We start from the raw sequence: 17,923 nt of genomic DNA, 5'->3' as shown, positions 1-17,923 counted from the left end.
CATCCAATATTCCCCTTGCCTGCAACATATCCTCTTTGGCATTTTTCTACGAAACGTGCAATATTGTGCCAAAACAGACAATCACACGTTGTAGTACAGCAGATTTAGATGCCAATCTTAACCTCTAACTCTAGTAAGAAAAATAAACCTAATTTTCCAAGCAGCAATTCGTGAAAAGAGTGACATCTGACTTATATTGGACAATAAAAATCATCAAAACCAGATTGTTGCTTCCTATTTTGTAGGTAAGCAGCGATAGCTGCTAGATGTAATTGCATACATGCAGAATTGTGTACCAGGGCTGGGGTGCCCACGTTGGAGCTACGAGTTTCATTAACAAGGTTTGTCAGTGTTACATATGGTATGAGTGGGAGAGGTGGAAAAGCATATGCAATTCATCTACAGTGCATTGCCCTTGGATTGTGGGTGTGGAGACTGGATTAAAAGTTGGCATTTTGTGTGCAGCGGCGAAGAAATAGAACGAGTCCCCACTGTTGGAAGTAGGTTTGTAGCACTTGTGTGCCTGTAGCTGTGTTCTGCTTAGTAGATCGGCTTGACAATTGTGTATTCCTGGAGTATGCATAGTATGTGTATCTGCAGCCAACACATGCTACGAATATCAGCATAATCACCAAGCTAATCTTGAATGTTGGACCTTCTAAGGCAACACCCCAATCATCTAGCAACCGATTACTTGATTAGGCAAGCAAATATTTAGGTAACTGTCACCTTTGCTTGCAGCTATGAAGAAAATTAATAGTTCACAAATAAAGGCCACTCTAAAACAGCCTCCTAATGTATGGCAAAACGTCCACCAACATGAACGGGAACCTTCCAAGATGAACTGTTTAAAAGGGCTGACATCAATGTCTGGCCAGGTCAGGCATCCATCCGTTTAAAGTCATTATTGAAAACATGGGGACTGAATGGTAAGGATTCAGTTGGGTCAAAACTGGAAAAGGTGGTTTATCTTCTAAAGCTCAGCTTCAGCAAGCACTATAGAGAATATAGGCCAGAACATAGCCATGAGCTTGTGATGGTGTAACAGAAAATGAGAAATGGCACAATTGTATCCCTCACTGAATTCCGAAGTTACTACATATTTTAACACCATCCATAACAGAAGCCATTCTTACCTCCCATTGCCATCTGTCCCATTCTCATCTCTTGCTCCCTCTGAAACACAAAGATTCAAGTTAACACATTCAAATATACAGAGCTTCTAATCTTGTAACGTTCAAGTACCCAACCCAAAAGATTTACTCGGCTACAAAACTACTTAATTTCCTTTAACAGTACTAGAGCTAGAGACTAGGCTTTCCAACCCCAAGAGTGAACTGGACATGAAATATCCTAGGTTACAAGCGCAGGCAACATTGGACAAAAAAAAAAAATAAGGTAGCTAGGAATCCAGAAATAATTAGCACACCTGGTAACGAAACCCAGACATGGTATTGATACAAAGACTGAATTAACTGCACAATACCCACTAAGCTAAAAGGAAGAGCAATCAGTGTGAACACCAGGACCGTGGCAGTTACATAGAGAAAGGAAACAAAGTAAAAAGTGTTCTATATCACTTTGATTAAACAAGGGACTTTCAAAATATTTTATTTTTTTAACAAGGGCAAACAAAGTCTGTAACCAGGTTAGCAGAAGTTTTCAAAAGCAAGGTGTATGCATTTGACTCCCAAGACAGTGTTCCACTTATATTGCAGACACATGATAAAGAAAGAAAGTCAGGCAGAAGAGGGGGAAAGGAAGAGAAGGGAAGAAAGAATGACGGTTCTGATTAACTGCTGACATTATGTAGATTTTTATTCAGTATTTGCTATCTGCAATTTGAAGAGGTTGTGACGTTTTTCCAAGTTAAAGGCCTGTTCCTACACTAAGCACAGTCTCGGGATTTGAGAAGGCCGTATGACAACGCCTAAAATTGCGCACAAGTGTGAGCTTTCATGCAGATTGAATACAAATTCCTAATAGATTAACATATCCACCAGATTCACTATAGCAGAGTAATGAACAGTAGATTTTGAATGGGACTCCAAGGTAGATACTGCTCGATATCAAAAGAATAAGTGCCATTGAAAGGCAAATGGGTAACGCTTGGGAAAGGAGCTTTTCCACTGCACTGGGAACAGGAGAGAAGCCAGTTGTCAACACCACAGGGTCTTGCCATCTTGGGAGTGGGGAGAATGTTGCATCCTGGGATAGCCAGACAGCAACCTCCCAGGAAGTCATCAGAAGAAAACCTGGTAGCCCATTGGCTAAAAGCCATCAAATCGAGGGTGTTTGCTTAAGACTGCATGCGGAAGGACCAACGGTGGACTGCCCTGCTGCACAGAGGAACCAGCAAAGAGGCTGCACTGTCGAGGAGTACACTTGGCGACTAGCGAATCTGCGAGTCATGTCCTGCTCAAAGGAGGAGTGGTGTCCAGAGCCCAGTCTGGCCAAGAGACTGCAAGGGCCAGTTGACAGGCCTCCTGTTAGCAGCACAGAACATGAGTTTAAGAAGCCTGCTGGGGCAAGGTGGTCAGCCAACACCTTCAAGCCGCTACCACCACTGCCGTGCAGCACCAAGGACTAAGACATGATGCAGAGTGGCACCCAAGCTGGCTGAACCCTGGAGTGCTGATGGGAGTTGCAGGGACCCTCAGAAGGAAAATTATCTATCCAGGAAGGATTGGCCTGTGACTGCAACAACAAGGTGTATACTGCCCAATAAATTGTTGGGTACATGTGATTTCAGTCGTGTATGCCGAGGTTGTGTATCAGATTTAGCCTGGATTTTTACATACAGACCAAAGTGTACTCTCCCCTATGTTTTTCAGCTCTTAAAAACATTTTGTAAAATAACCAACATATTCTAGGTACCCCTAACCATCCTCGGTTCCCCTAACCCTTAAGCCCAATTTGTGCGGTGCTTTCCATATAATTTATTTAAACATGCTGCTAGAGTGACTGTTGCAAAATTTGAAGCTCATAGTAGTCATGTAGCTGGGGAACTCTTAATGACCAGTTCCTAGTACAAGTACTCAAGAATCAACTTGACAACCACAGGGTGACATCAGCTCATGTACATAAGTCCACAAATGTAATCAGATCGCTGGAGTTCTCTTTTCACATAATTTACTTTACCATGCCACATAATTCAAGTGGCCTTTGATAAAATGCACCCTGCCTTAGGGCTGTTGGGGTGACTAACATATTGCATGCAAGGGGTTGCCATGTCTTCGCTTTGGTGACCTATGAGGCGCCCGGTGGAAGGGAATTTGGTATTACCTCAGTTAAACAGGGCTGGCCTCTAAAAAAAAATATCCAGAAAGGTTCCTAAACCTTTAACAGTGTTGAATACTCGGCTTCATTGTCAGTCTTGCAATGACTGGGAAATAACGCAAGTGTTCTTTACTAATAGATGCTCACACACCGACTGTGCTTCAATACAATCTTGGCCATCTAATAAAATTAGAAATCACAAGCTATATACTGGTAGCAATACAGAGCAAAATTGAGACTACTTCAGAACAAACCTCCCATCCTGAACTGCTTCTAGGGATATCTGTGCCAAGTGCATGGCCTTGCATTGAATGCATGCTTCCACCTCCTAGGGCGCTTTGGGCGCTTGCATAGCCAGACTCCTGCAAGGAAACAAACATGGGTATGATGAAAGAAGTCTATACAAGTGCTCTGGAACTATACACATGTGATTGGGTGTTTCACAAAAAATAGATTGTTCTGAGAACCAAGCCCAAGTGCACAAAACTACAGAATTATGGAAGAGCCAAGCATAGCAGTATTCACCCTTACCGAGTTAGCGAAGCTAGCCTTGAAACCTTCTTGCTGACGCCTGATCATTTCCTCTTGCTGTCTCCTTGCTTCGTCTTCGCGTCGTCTGCGCTCTTCCTCAATTCTACAAATATGCATATATACATAATTACTGAAGGAAATGTTTAACATCTTGGGGAGATTAAAGGGCCATTATGAGGCTAAAAAAGGGTATTTTAGATGTGTTCCACTCAGTTTATTTAAACCATGGAGGCGCCCAGGATCTTCTACCCTGTATGTGCGATAAAGATATCCCACCTGAGCTCATACTGTTTGCGCTTCTGCATTTCTGCATTGTGATGCTCCTCCATTCGCCTTAGTTCCTCCTCACGCCTCATCAGATCTGTAAATAAAATGCATGTTAAAGGGATGAAATCCAGTCTCATAGCTCAAAGATAAAACTACAGCAAGCACTAACCTTGACGGATCAGCATGACTTGGTGTTCGTGACGAGCAGCCTCCATTTCTATCTCCATCTTCTCTCGTGCCTCCTTGATGTTCCTGTCCACCTGCTCTTGCTGCTGCTTTTCCATTTCAATCAGTGCTTTCCATCGCATTGCATACTCATACTCAAATGAGCCAGGCTGGGCAAAGCGAGGAGGTTGCTCCCGCTCCCTGCAAAGCATCAGTAGAGACAAGTGTTCTTTTAAGCTAAAGGCTGAACCAAGGGCTTACAGTTCACATAATCACTGGTGTTGACAAGCAATGACAAAGCAAAAAGCCTGTGGGACCAACTGGTATTGCAAACTGCTTTTGGCATGCTGTACAGTCAGGACATACGGCATCAAACAAGCATTGGCATAGCCAATAGGTCTCGCTTTTGAAACCTTGTAAGTATTTAGATATGCAGCACAATATCCTTGGTGCAAGAACAAACTGTTGCATGGCTAAACACTTATAAGGTCCCAAAGGCGAGATCTATTGGCTATGCCAATGCTTGTTATTCCACCCTGCATTCCATAGAAGAACTAAAAAAATGAAACAGACATTTCAGGAAGCACTGATCCACGATTTGCCATGTCATTCAGAGGTGGGAGCAGTGGCGTAACATAGGCCCCTGTGTGGGAGACCACTACAGCGGTGGTCTCAAAGACATTGAAACATTTGCTGCCCTAGAGCTGCTGACCTGGACTGCATGGGATGAAAACATGTCTGCATCTCCACAAAGACAAGCACCTGTACCATTGCATACTTTGTCGTGGAGCCGCCATACAAACCAGCATCAGCAACACAGAAAAAACCCACATTTTTAACAAACTTGGCACATACCCATACCACCAAATCAGAAAATAAACATGGGACCAGAAACTATGCTTTTTAATTCCCTACAATGATAATAGGTTTACTGTATTCTGTCTAAAGAAGCATTGCACGGTTAACTCACAAATTATGAGTGGGCTTTTCACTATCAGGACCAAGCACAATGCTGAGCAATCACTTAACCGATTTTATATACATTTGCTAAAAATAGAAAAAGACAGGAGAAGTTATTCAAATTCTGCCAAAGGCATCAATTGTAAGGGGCAATCCAGAAGCAATGCCAAACACTACGTGATTAAATGTTGAAACACACGACGTCTTACTGGGAAAGTAGCCCAGACAACCTGAAAAGCTGGATCAGAAAATACCCGACAAGAAAGCTGCGCTCTGCTACTTGTAGCCAAATGAAATTCAAATTGCACCACTGTGGCAGACGAAGTACTGTTAAACATATGTACAGTGCTACCATACCATGCAGCACAAGACATGTTTTAAGAAGGAAGCGGAGTACAGGAACACGCATAGTCCGCTACAATGCCACAATAGTCTTTCCGGCTGTGTGCCTCCAAGCAGCCTAGCACTGCCTAGGGCACTTTATACAACAAACATTGAGCGCAACTTGAAAGCAGAAATAACTGACTAAAATAGTCAATGCCCCCTCTGAAGCACGTACTGTGCGAACAGCCATTTAGAGAACTAAAAAAAAAACACAAGGGAAGGCAGAAGTACAAACAAGAAAGCAAATAAATTAAAAACATTAAAGGTACTTACTGTTCAGTATTGTGACAGGAAAAGCATCACCAAGAATGTGAAATGTCTTTGTTTGGGTGTTGGGTGACATTAAACTGTATGTATCGGCTTTCACTGCGCCAATAGGGCTCCCAGGGGGAGCATGTTCAGCGCTCTCTTCAGGCACTGTCACTTAAAATTAATAATGGCCAAATCAGCACGTGGCTGTAAGGGATGGACAGACTGGTTGATTTGAAGGTTGAGGCCACGCTGCGGGCCCATACAACTCGCCCTTTCAGTTACTACTTGGAAACGAACAAAGGGGTTAGTGAGGGAGTCGCAACTACCACGCAGCATGCCAGAAAAATAGACGGACGAGGCAGGCGCGAAAAACAGGAAAGGATATAGGAAAGAAAATGGGGCAAGGTAAATAAACAGATTGTAACAGAGCAAAAGTGACGGGGAAGAAGAGGTTGGGAGAAGTGCAGGGAGGACCCCAACTCGGGTTTGGAGCAAAGAGCTGCAGGGAGTGGGAAAGGTGGTGTGTTGAACAAATTATACAAAGGTTGGGAACTTGTCGATGGTTCGGAAAACGCGGCGAGAGTGCGGAATTAAATATCAGTGAAAAGTTAAAAAAATGCATTGAAAACCAGGAGGGGGCTCTCGAGGAATAAAAGCCAAGGGGCACTTGCTAATTACGTGGAAAGGCAACAAGTGGAGAGAAAACTAGTGTGACAAGCAATGGACACGCAGCCGCGAAAGTGAAAGGAAAATGAAGCCGACGTGGAGGGAGTGGGAGAAGGGCAGGGATTCACGCGCTGTAAGGCCAGATGGCAGCTGTGCACGTCGCACGTGCGAGTAACAGCAAGCTGGATGTCTGCGAAAGCCTGTAGGTAGCACTTTGAAAACAGTTACTAAATGTCTCGCCAGGGCAGCGCATGCACTGGCTCAGGCAAGACAAAAAGGGTGCCGTCAGGTCATACCCCTGATGTTCAAATGCACTAGAATGAGGTGCGCCATGCTTTCCGTTATTTACGGAGTCAAAAGGGCAGACACAAGATTGGTAAGTTCTAGCTCAAAAGCTAGAATTAAAAATGCGCTGCAAGTGTTCAGTAACAAGGCACAGATGGACTATCAAGTTAAAAAGCTGCAAATAGAGGGAAGAACCAGGAGGTAGGCGAACAACTGACTCCCAATGATGTGCAACGTGAAGATAGGGGAGAACAAAGGAAGTGCAGAAGGGGGGCAGCCAGAGAAAACAATTGTGGAGGGCTTCAGAAAAAAGTTCCCTGAAAGTGAACAGTGGAAAGACAAGTAGAGAGGCTATGCTCTAGGAAAGGGCCAAAACAAGACAGGCAATAAAATACATAGAGTTAAAAAGGTTAAATCCAAGCAAAGTATTGACAGTGGAGCCAATCAATGGGCAGACTTCACGTCCAACGTAATATCTTGGGAATTGGCTATAGCTCTTTTGCAACAACCTAAAAAAGGCCACACCCAATTACTGGAGAAATTAATAAAATGGGAGAAAGCCTAAAATCTTAGGATTCGAAGGTTATACAGTTAAAATAAGGGCTGTATAACCTAGGAGCACACAAAATATAACCAGGAAACATTTGAAGTGGTAAAAGGGATGGGGTAACTGAAGAGAGGTCAAGGCAAAAACCGGTGAGAACACTGGGACTAGTGGGCACTCAGACTCAGGCTGTAGGCAACGGGGTAATGGTGTTTCCAGGAATCTGGTTTCTTGAATGCAGCAGGCTCAGTCTTTCTTTGGAGATTCTTTTAACCAGAGCTGTTCACAGGAGATGGTCTTTGTTGAAGGTAGTCAGTTCTCCCTGAATTATGGAGGTTGCTGGCTGCAGGATAAGGAGACTCTTGGCGCAGGATCTTTGGAAACTGCAGATGGGCCAAGTCAGTTCTTCTCTGTAGTCTCCTCTGCTGCGAGTATCATCCTTCGAGGGTTGCGAGAATATGCCTTATGGGTTCAGGGATGCCTCCTAAATACTGTATTTAGGGGTCTAGAGATCGGTAGCCAGTGGGCAAATGACCTTAGGGTGACTACACGTGGGGGAGTGGACACAATGCCCAACACAGATTGAAGAGTGCCTGCCATCTGCAAGAGTGGGCTTCGCCTCGCCTTCCGCACTTGAGGGGTGGGGTTGGCAGAGGTGGGCACACCTGGCCTGTGCTAATTTTTCCTGCCTGTCCTGCCAAAAAGGAGGGGAGACAGGAGGGGGGGGGGCCTGCTCCCGATAGCAGGAGGGGTGCATTACATAGGCGGCATGGCCTTTGAAGCGCCCCTGCCACAGATGACTCTTACTGACCTAGGAAAGGAGGTTGGAGGGGGCACAGAGTTAACACCTCCGCCCATGTATGGCTGTTTCTGGGCCCAGACTAGGGAGTGAAGGCTCCCACCCCAGGGTCCAGAAACCGGTCTTGCGGTGGCAGACTGCTGTTTACCAGTCAGGGAACCCACCAAAAGCTGGTCTTTTCAGGGGGCAGTATGTGTGTGTTAAGGTACAGGGTGAGGGTGGCACAATATGTGCGGCAGCCCATAGAGGCCTTCCCTAGTCAGTGCCCATGGTACCTGTGGTACCTTTTACAAGGTACTGACATGGCCCGAGGTGCCAACTGAAATGGAGGTATTTATATAGTGCACGGATACTCACAAGTAGTGTCGCAGCGCTAATCTAAAACCAGCATTAAAAATGCAATAGGTCTCGCCTTGCACCATTGCCTTCAGAACACCTGACGCCACCGTCTCTCGAAACCATGTCACGCAGCCTGGCGGAGGCTGTTACCAGGAGAGCCAGCAGCCTCCTTCGAGACACCTGAGCCCCCTGGCAGGGAGGGGAGTGGACAATGCAGCTCCCCGGGTCCTAACACCTTAGGGCACAGGACAGCGGACGCAGCACTGTAGTCTAGGAATCTTCTCAAACAGCCCCTCCCATAGACCACAGCGTACTTTATATCAGGCTGAGGATGAGACTGAAATGCTGGGCAGTAGCAATACGGTGTCCAGGCTGAGCCGAGGAAACGCAACAGACCCACACCCAACAACCGGCAACACAACTCAGCGAACCATTTCCAGTAAAGGGGCCAGTCCCGCAGCAAATCACCTCCAGTTTTATAGGTGGCACTCAACAAAAAGTAGCTGAACGTCTACAAAAACAACTAACGAATTGGCCAGAATTGAGAGAAAAACGAACCACCACAACACCATGGCCAGCACCTAGACAATCGCATTTGCTTTGTTTTTATGTGTTTCGATACATTACACAAAAGGGGAGGGACAGAAGATGTGCACGCGGTGGTGAAAATACCAGGCCTCACCTGCTAAAAGTTCTCATCTTTATGGGGCCATGTGTTTGGCCCCATAGAGATAAGAAACCTTTTACCACAAACGTAAGGAAAGCGAGCCAGTCCAACTGGGACGGCTCTAAAAGAGTACGTCACTGGAAGCTCTTTTCTAATGGCTGGCCACCGTTTAGAATAAACAGGGACGCCAGCCAATGGAAAAGAGGGGCGGGGCTTAAACCCCACTAGTGAAATCTACCCTAAATCATCAAATCTCGCCAGCGAGATTGCGCAGCCTACGCCAGGCGAGACCTAAACTGAAGCGGAAACGAGAGACCCTCCCCACTACCGAGGTTGTTGGAACAGCGACGTTTCAAGCTGTCCTGGAGCTGTTCAGACCAAGCCTACAGCCTGGAGCTCTCCTCTTGGTTGTCATCTACAGGCTATGCTTTACAGCTCCCCAATTCCCACGCCTCTGGTGATCCAGGTAATATTGCTGGCATGGAGATCTAGACTTTCATAAGGAGCATATTGGCACACTAAGAAGTTTTGTTCAGTGCAAGGAACTACTGTGTGCTTTGAGACCAACAACAATTTTGCCAATTTTTGTTATAATGGTATGGGTCTGTCAGCTCTCACACAAATATAATTTTACAAAAACTATGCCAAAACAAGTCACATTGTACAAAGTACAGTTTTGGGAAAGATCACAAGCCCTGGGAAGCGGATTGGCAGGGACCCGGGGGACAAAGTCAAAGTGCATCAGAAATCTAGCTTGAGAAGTCAGCATTACGCCATTACCCTGGAATTGAGCACTCCATATACTATCACAACATGCCGTGCTGCTCAATCAATTTGGATGAACACTGGAAGCCACCGAGTACAAAAACACTAACAGAACCAAGGCCAACCATTTGGCTTTTCATGAAGGCGCCACGACAAATCAAAAAGACCACTCACTTGTGAAACATCTGGTTTTTGGGGATGAGCTTCTCTGGTAATCCCTCCTCGTTGTCATACTGCTCCATTGGCTCAACTGTGACTGGACGAGGAAACCTGCAGCAAGAGGAAATGGCAATGACCTATTTTAGACATTCCGGACGCCTTCATTTCAATCCCACTATGTCCCCCCTGAACGACACCTTCGATATGAAATCAAACTCACGTTGTTAGGAGGAGAGAACCATCGCAGCATCTGTCCAAGGCTTTCCTGGCAGCTGGCTTCCCAGAGAACTCAATGATGCCTTTCCCAGTGGGCCTCCCTCGGTCATCCACGATGACCACAGCTCTCTCCACCAAACCAAACATGGAGAAGGCTTCCTCCAGGAGCTCGTTTGATACAAACGGGGGCAGGTTGCGGACCTGAAGAGCTGCGCTGTGGCAGGCAAAGCGAACACGAAGCTGTTTGCCACGCAATGGCAGATTATCCAGCTCAACCTTCGCTATCTCAGCCAGGGTGCGGGTTTCCTGAAAGCAAGAACCATTTCGTTAGAACGACTAAGTTATTCTGAGGCGTTTAGTAGTGTGAGCAACGGGACACGAATACAAATTCAACCAAATTATTTGACAGATTAAGTAAATAAGCATGTGGCAAATAGAGGTGAAGTCCTGGTGCAGTCCACTAGAGGCTCATGTCTGGTGTGGTGGCCACTGCCCATTTAAACTGCAGAAGATCTTGATTTTGACTATTAGACCAAAGATCCGCATCACTAAATATTAGTGCTTTCGACCTCTGGAAAGACAGGAAAGTAGTTAGCTTTGCACACCTGCAGGAACACTACGAAATGACTCCTTGTGAACAGTTTTGGTATATGCAGATTAAAGAAGCAATAGATGCAGCCCTTTCGGCAGCAGAAACACTCCCTGAATCATCCCCATTAGAGAACACTGTTAACTGACTACTTAGACAAAAAGCCAACCTCTTACCTACAGAAAAATTAATAATCAGACGGACCCCCTCGTACGACTCCGGAGGGTATGGCAGACAGATCGTGGATATGGATGACTCACTGGCAGGTCGCAACTGAGTCGCCTAGAGAGGTGGCAGTCTCCTCTAGACTGCGGTTGGTACCACTGAAAATACTATATAGGACCCATTACACACGGGTGACATTGCATAAGATTGGAAGAATCTGACCTGCACTGTCTGCATCAATGTGGCGAAGTAGGTACATTTTATCACTGTGGGAATGCCCACTGCTTACGCCTTACTGGACGGCAGTGGTTGATACTATTAGAGGCTGGCGAGAAACAAGTCCTGCTTGATCCTAAACGTTGCCTTCTGAACATATGGGAGTCGACATCTTACCCACGCTGATAGTCAATGCCGGGAATGATAATAGCTAAGCGGAATCTAGCGCAGAAGTGGGGGCGGCGCATGCGCCAACTCTGCTCGAGTTGTGTAGGGATATGGTCATGGCGGCTGAAAAAACTACATACACACAGAGGTGTCCAAAGAAATTGGGAAGAGTGTGGGGCAAATGGAATGCATAAAGAGGGTACATATGTACACCTCCTGTATTGGATTGTGATGAGGTATAACACTGAGGAAACTGAAGCTATTTCATGTGTTTGCAATGTTTTCCGATACTGTGTACAACTAGCATAGCGATTGTAAGAACCGTACCTGCAGATTGTTTGCTACCTAATGGAAACTATAAAAGAAAAAAGTATCGATGCTTTCCTCCATTGATACAAAACAGTGCAATAAACACCGCTTACTACTGCATTCCCACTGCCAACAGGTGTATGCAACTTGATGGGCCATGTATAATGAGGCAAACTATCCGTACCAAAAGTAATCAACAGGCAAGGTGTCCACGGCAAAACTCAGCCTCTCACATACAAGGCCCTGGATTGCACTGCTGAAGTTGTGCAGTGCTGGCAGGAGTTTGGCTGTCGCTTTCAAGCACCGCCTCCGCTGACATGGGACCATGGCATAGGGCTTCTCGGCAGGCACCCACCCTGACAGATGCGGCCTCTGGCTGGAAGATGGCGGAATTATGCTTACCACTGGGTGGGTTTGCTTGGAGTCGGACAGCAGAAGTCAAGCGCTTACTTCCCACGATTTATTTTTGTAAGTGGTCCACTGCAGAGGCCCCGATAGTAAACACCCAAAAGGTCAGTTTTAGCAGTAGATCGACTCATGCAGGCAGCCAGTTCTGCCCAGATATCTGTACTGGGGTGAATGTATGACAGTTCAGCATTCTGTCCATCAATAGTTCTTTTTGCGTTTGTCACCCCAATGGGACAGGTATGCCCAGATGTGGGTCATGTGCTCTCCATGCCACTGGAATCAAGCTATCCTGGCTGAAGGTGTGAAACCCCGAAACCAGTCCTAGGATGCTTGTTTCCAGTCCAGGGAGGGCCTGGCAGTTCGGGCTGGACTGTTCCCATTGGGCACAGGGTCAAGACTGATTTGCATATGGCTGGGTCCAAACTGGAATGGCACGGTGAGCAAAAAAAACATGGTTTAGGCCCAGATCGCTGTACTAGGGTGAATGTATGACATTTTTCTGCATTCTGTCCATCAATAGTTCTTTTTTGCATTTGCCAGTTCTGCTTACACAGCACTTGTTTCCTGGAACAAAATGTGGTTTCAACCCCACTTTCATACACGATTCAGACAAGGGAGTAAAGCAAACGTCTTCCAACTGTGGGGCGTGCCCCCCTGGGGGTCCGTGACTGCATTCTCAGGGGGGCGCAAATGTCTCAGAAAAGAAGTGTAAATGAAGATGGCCTGTAAGCGCGAACTTATTCATTTAATTGTCCCGTTTCAAGGCTATCTTGATTTACACGCAGGCTAAGGGCTATAAAAAAAAGCACGGTAACTGATTTTAATTGGCATGGGGCAGGGGCAGAGGTCAGTCGGTGTGTTGCCAGGGTCAATTACAGACCTACAAAGAACAAAAAAATATTCAGTAGCCGGTTTTAAATGTTTCTCAACTTTACATTAACTGCATTTAAAATACACAAATTAGTGGGAAAGGCACTCAAAGGATGAAATCTCAGTTGGTTAATGCAATTTCTGCAGATGTCTGTGTGCGAGATAGAGTCAGAATTAAATCCTGCATGGTGCAGTGGGGAATAGTGATTTTGTTTTATAATGCTACATGGTCCCCGTTTTTGGCAGTTAAAATTTTACTACACAGCTTTTAAGACAGGCTGCAGCAATGATTTAGGCTCAGATTTAGAAAGACTGTAAAGTTTGTGTTAGGTTTGTTTAAAAAAAAAAAGTAACGCAAAGTGTATTGGTATGAACAATCCAGTGCAAATCACAATTTCCACTATATTGTACTCAAAAGTAATACAAGGCTGCGCAGCGCCACTGTAGGGACAAGATTTACTAATGCTTTGCAACAGGTTTGTGTTACTTTCGGGATGCAAACCTGATGCAAAGTGTTTTTTGGGATTTACTATCCAAAGGAAGTCCAGATTTGCATTTGATAGTTTCCCAAAGTAACAGAAAATCTCACTACATGCTGCCTTGAATTACTTTGCATCAAGGATTCGTTTCATGGGTGGCACATGGGTGTCTTTGCAAAAGAGACATCAGGGCTCATTCCTTGCTAGCATTAGTGCATAGGGAACCCTTGCTGCAGAAGGGAGACCGTGTGGGAGCTATTTTTTCTAAAAGGTATAGAGAGCCTGTGTCAAGACTGGAGTGATGGCCAGGCACAGTGGGGAAAGGGGTGAAAGGTACATGTGACCGCCTGCTACCAAGGAAAGTATATATCGTTAGTGAAGCATTTGGTGTTGTACTGGGGCCCGGTGTGTGAGGGGCTCACAACTCCCCCCAACTATGGGCAGTAGTGTTTGTCAATTTCTGTTTATGTTTCAAGCACTCTTTTATAAGTTTCACATTACTGTGGGTTATGAGCTGCAGAAAAAGTACCCCTGAAATGGTGTCACATGCTCAAACCTCTGTGCTTGGCCCTGCTCCTCTAGCTTTTCCTGTCCTTGCCATAAAGTTTGAGGGGGGCCTGACTTCAAACTGTTGCGCTGAGCCCCCCAAAGCTAAATATTTTGAAGACCTCTGGAGTAAAGTAACCACATATATATATATATATATATAAATAAAATACATGGGGTGTTCAACTAACTACCTGGCTGTTCGGACGGGCTTCGTACAAGATAAATGTTTACAGCAGAAAGCTACAATGCTAAGTCAGACCAGAAATATCAAAAAAAAAAAGGTCCCAGTGAGATCGCAATCGCTTAGCTTTCTAAAACAGTAATCAGACCAGATCCCGGAAGAAATGTCATCATAACTGCCATGCATCCGAGTTCTCGGGAAGCACTAAATATTAATGTCTACGCCGTATTGGTAAAGGCGCCACGTTGCGTCTGGACCTAAACCACGGGTACGCATTCAATATTACGTCCACTATCTGGAGAACACCGATCATCCATCCTTATGGACCACACTACCAGTAACAACCCTTGTCAAGTGCTCGGCTAGACAACTTGTGCTGTCTCTTCAAGACAGGTTGTATATACTGTGTGGGCTTCAGCCCACCAATAGGGAAACCGCTCACTGAATCCATCGTTCTCGTTGAACAAAGGGGAGGGACAAGATCTGAAGGAGAGGGGCAGTGCCGCCGTTTAAGATTAGGAGTGCCATTGTATTGACCATGTTAGTTAAATGTCTTTCCAATGACCGTGTTACTCTAGGAAATACATTTTTGGGGAAGCCTTGATCATGTATGCCCATGGTTACACAAAGGAGGAACGAGGTGGGCACTTGGGTGTTGCATCTGCCTGGGTAACACCATCATGACTATGCAATGCTGAAATACATTGAAAAAGCCATTGCTGAGGTCGGTTGGCTTTGGAAATGCTTTTTTGGATAGATGCAGAGGTTGTCGGCTCGTAGTCCGAGTTAATTAACAGTCTTTACTCTAGACCTGCTAAGATGAATTAAATGTCAACCGTAGCGTCCCTACCAAGCCTTAATCCATCTGGATATTGGTAAAACGCTGTAAAGCCGTTTTGCCAAAAATGCCACAAACACATGGACCACCTGAACTCCTTAGTGCCCATCAACACATTCATGAAATCAAAAGGCTATCAACGTGCTATACGGGCACTTAAAACAGCAATTTGGCAAGTCTAAGACCACGCTGACCAAAAACTTCCCAGCTGACCAAACGTACTCACTTCAACGCATTTAGTAATCTAGCACGGAAATGGACAATAGAAAACACCACTCATGGGCAACGAAAGAGCAGACTTTATGAGGTGTAACGTTTGAAACAGCACGCACTTCTACGGGTGCACCAGTGTCCTCGGCTCCCCGGAGCACAGTAACCCGTACAAGTGCCATTTAAAGCAGTGTGCACTTCGAAGGGCCCACCAGTGCCCTCTGCTAGTCACTCACCAGGCGGATAAATCCGAAGCCTTTGTCCTTGTGGATGAAGACCTCGCCAGGCTTTCCATACTTCTCGAACAGCTTCCTCAGCTCTTCCTCGGTGATGTCCTGGGGCAGATTCCCCACAAAGAGACGACTGCGCTGAGTGTATGTCTTTTCTCCAGGCTTCCGGAAGTTGGTCAAGTCGATAGTGAGACCATCATCTACGGACAGAAGAAAAACAGGTTTGTTGGGGACTTTAGGCTAAAACTTATCACAACAAGCAGGGGGACAAATTGCCAGCAGGTCTGTAAGAAAATGCTCACTTTCACAGTCATAACGTAGTGAGACATTAAAGCACGTGTGCTCATATGAAACCACTGATTAGGTCAGCAGGTGGCTTGCGGATGAAAAAAGCGAGATAAAATTGGGAGAAAAAAAAGACCAGATGTGAACTTAGAAGCGAACACAGCAAGCACTTACAGGTGGTGGAAGCCAAACACCCGATGCCTTTGCCCAAGACTTACTGACGCTCGGGACGGGCTCCTCCTCTTCCTCTCCGTTGGTGGGAGACAACGGCTCGTCCTCCATAATGTAGTGCTGCGGGTAGGGGTTCATCTGGTACTGAGGATGCCTTCTGGGAGCGTGGTTTTGCTGCTCCATCCTGTTGTAGCCACGATTGCCCTGCATCATCTAGAAAAGAGTTGAAGACTTGCTTAGAACTTACCGCCAGAGTAAGCACCGGACAATACTCCCGCTTAAACCCAGGTCCCACTGCTCTTCCGCCTCTTAAGACAACCCTAGGGGAGGCCTGGATTATCAACATTCCCCTGAGTACGCAAGCCGCTAGCACCCTGGACCATCACAACTACACACTCCCATTCAGGGGCAGATACTACCACAGGATCCAAGGTACTGCCAGGGCCCTGGCCCATCACCCCACGCCTTGAACAAATCTCGGCTCACCACAGCACCCTCGACCTTCACAGCTACACTCTCCCCTAAAGTCTCATACTACCACCGGATCCGAGGTACTGCCAGAGCCCTCGCACATCACCCCACGCCTTGAACAAATCTCGGCTCACCACAGCACCCTGGAGCACCACGCCCCCCCACAGAGGGGCCAGTGCCCATGCAACGACGTTAGGTTCAAGGGCCTAAATCATTCCCCGACCCTCCTACGCCTTGGACAAGCCTTAGCGCCCTGGACCACCACACTTGCACTGCTGCTCGAGTCTCCTCCCCCCAACACCTTGAGTGGCAATCAGCCCTCACACCAGTCTCACTAACGGCCCTGGGACCGGAACTACTTTATAGGGCCCCGGGCCATCACCCACTAGAAATAATCCAGCGAAGCCCAGAATACACGGTAGCTGGGAGAGGCCCGCGGGAAAAATTCCGACCCTCCCCACCTCGGCGGATCCACAAAAGGACCCGGGGAACTGAAAGCCCCCAGGCCGAGGAGTAATCTATCCACCTCGTGCCCCTAAAACGGCATCGCCACTTGGGGATGGGAAAGCATCCCACGCAGCAAACACTCGCCAGGGTGGGGGGCCTGGAGAGTGGACCCGGCCGCTCTCCACCGTCTACCTGGGAAGACCCCCCCACACCAAGCCCATACACACGGACCACGCTCTCACAGGCCCCACGCTCACTCCGACTGCACTCGGCAGCCCCGGGCCTGCGCTCCGCTCGTGGCCTGGAGACCCCAGCGGCGCTTACCTTAGCGGCTCTGCGGTGCTCTCCCCACGGCGAGTCGGTTTCCGGGCGCTGCTCGGGGAGAGGACGGGGTGGAATGAGGGGGTGCGGAGTTCGGTGTCGCACGGGGGGAGGAACGATGGTTCGGGAAGGGAGCGGGGGAAGCCGGGCCTTGGACGTCGAGTTTCCTCAGCGGCCTCTGCACGGGGCTAGCGAGAGAAAGAGCGCGCGCACAACCAAACCTCGCGTGCCCCAGCCCCGCCTTTATCATCAACGGGTCACGCCCCACGCTTGCAGCCTATTGGAGCTCTGCTGCTGCCTGTAACTGAGAACTAAGATTATTATTTGACAAGCGATTCGTCGATCTAAATAGGTGGTATTTCCGGTTGTCCGGCAACTGGTGATTGGCTACCTAAGATCTTGGTGACGGGAAGGGGGAAGGACATGGGCCGACATTTTGATTCTTTCCAATCAAGCTAGGTTGTAGTACCGCCAGGCATAGGAGAGAAAGGCGATCTGGAAACGTCGGTTCGGCGCTCGCTGTGCGCACGCGCAGACTGTGCAGTAAATGCGCCACTGACCGAGCTTTGTTTCAGCATCTGCCATAGCCTCCCCAGCAGATTTGGGGCAACCTTCCCAATTGGGTCGAAACCTAACTGCCCCTGGGGGTGGGGCAGAAATATATTATTGATCCTTCTGGGGGTTGTGGTATTGCTCTATGCCATTTTATTGCACATTCTTGGTATTTGGGTACTGCTC

At 47.0% G+C, this 17,923-nt stretch overlaps 1 protein-coding gene across 2 annotated transcripts in view; it reads right to left on the bottom strand.

The window, feature by feature from the left end:
• NONO (non-POU domain containing octamer binding) overlaps positions 1-17,436 on the bottom strand; it is a 28,925-nt gene extending 11,489 nt beyond the window's left edge. For both annotated transcript variants that reach the window (XM_085608439.1, XM_085608438.1), the window contains exons 1-10: positions 17,189-17,436; positions 15,994-16,159; positions 15,497-15,690; positions 10,283-10,584; positions 10,078-10,173; positions 4,247-4,443; positions 4,087-4,171; positions 3,811-3,913; positions 3,534-3,641; positions 1,137-1,176 (exon numbers count right to left, since the gene is read on the bottom strand). In XM_085608439.1, coding sequence (XP_085464565.1) covers positions 1,137-1,176; positions 3,534-3,641; positions 3,811-3,913; positions 4,087-4,171; positions 4,247-4,443; positions 10,078-10,173; positions 10,283-10,584; positions 15,497-15,690; positions 15,994-16,159 — 1,291 coding nt within the window. In that variant the 5' untranslated portion in view covers positions 17,189-17,436. The remainder of the gene's footprint in view (positions 1-1,136; positions 1,177-3,533; positions 3,642-3,810; positions 3,914-4,086; positions 4,172-4,246; positions 4,444-10,077; positions 10,174-10,282; positions 10,585-15,496; positions 15,691-15,993; positions 16,160-17,188) is intronic.
• Between the last annotated feature and the right edge of the window lie 487 nt (positions 17,437-17,923).

Source organism: Triturus cristatus, chromosome 5_2, assembly GCF_964204655.1.
Source record: "Triturus cristatus chromosome 5_2, aTriCri1.1, whole genome shotgun sequence".
NCBI classification, from domain to species: Eukaryota; Metazoa; Chordata; class Amphibia; order Caudata; family Salamandridae; genus Triturus; species Triturus cristatus.
The sequence above is the reverse complement of the archived record's forward strand: the minus strand, read 5'-3'. Positions and strand labels throughout refer to the sequence as shown.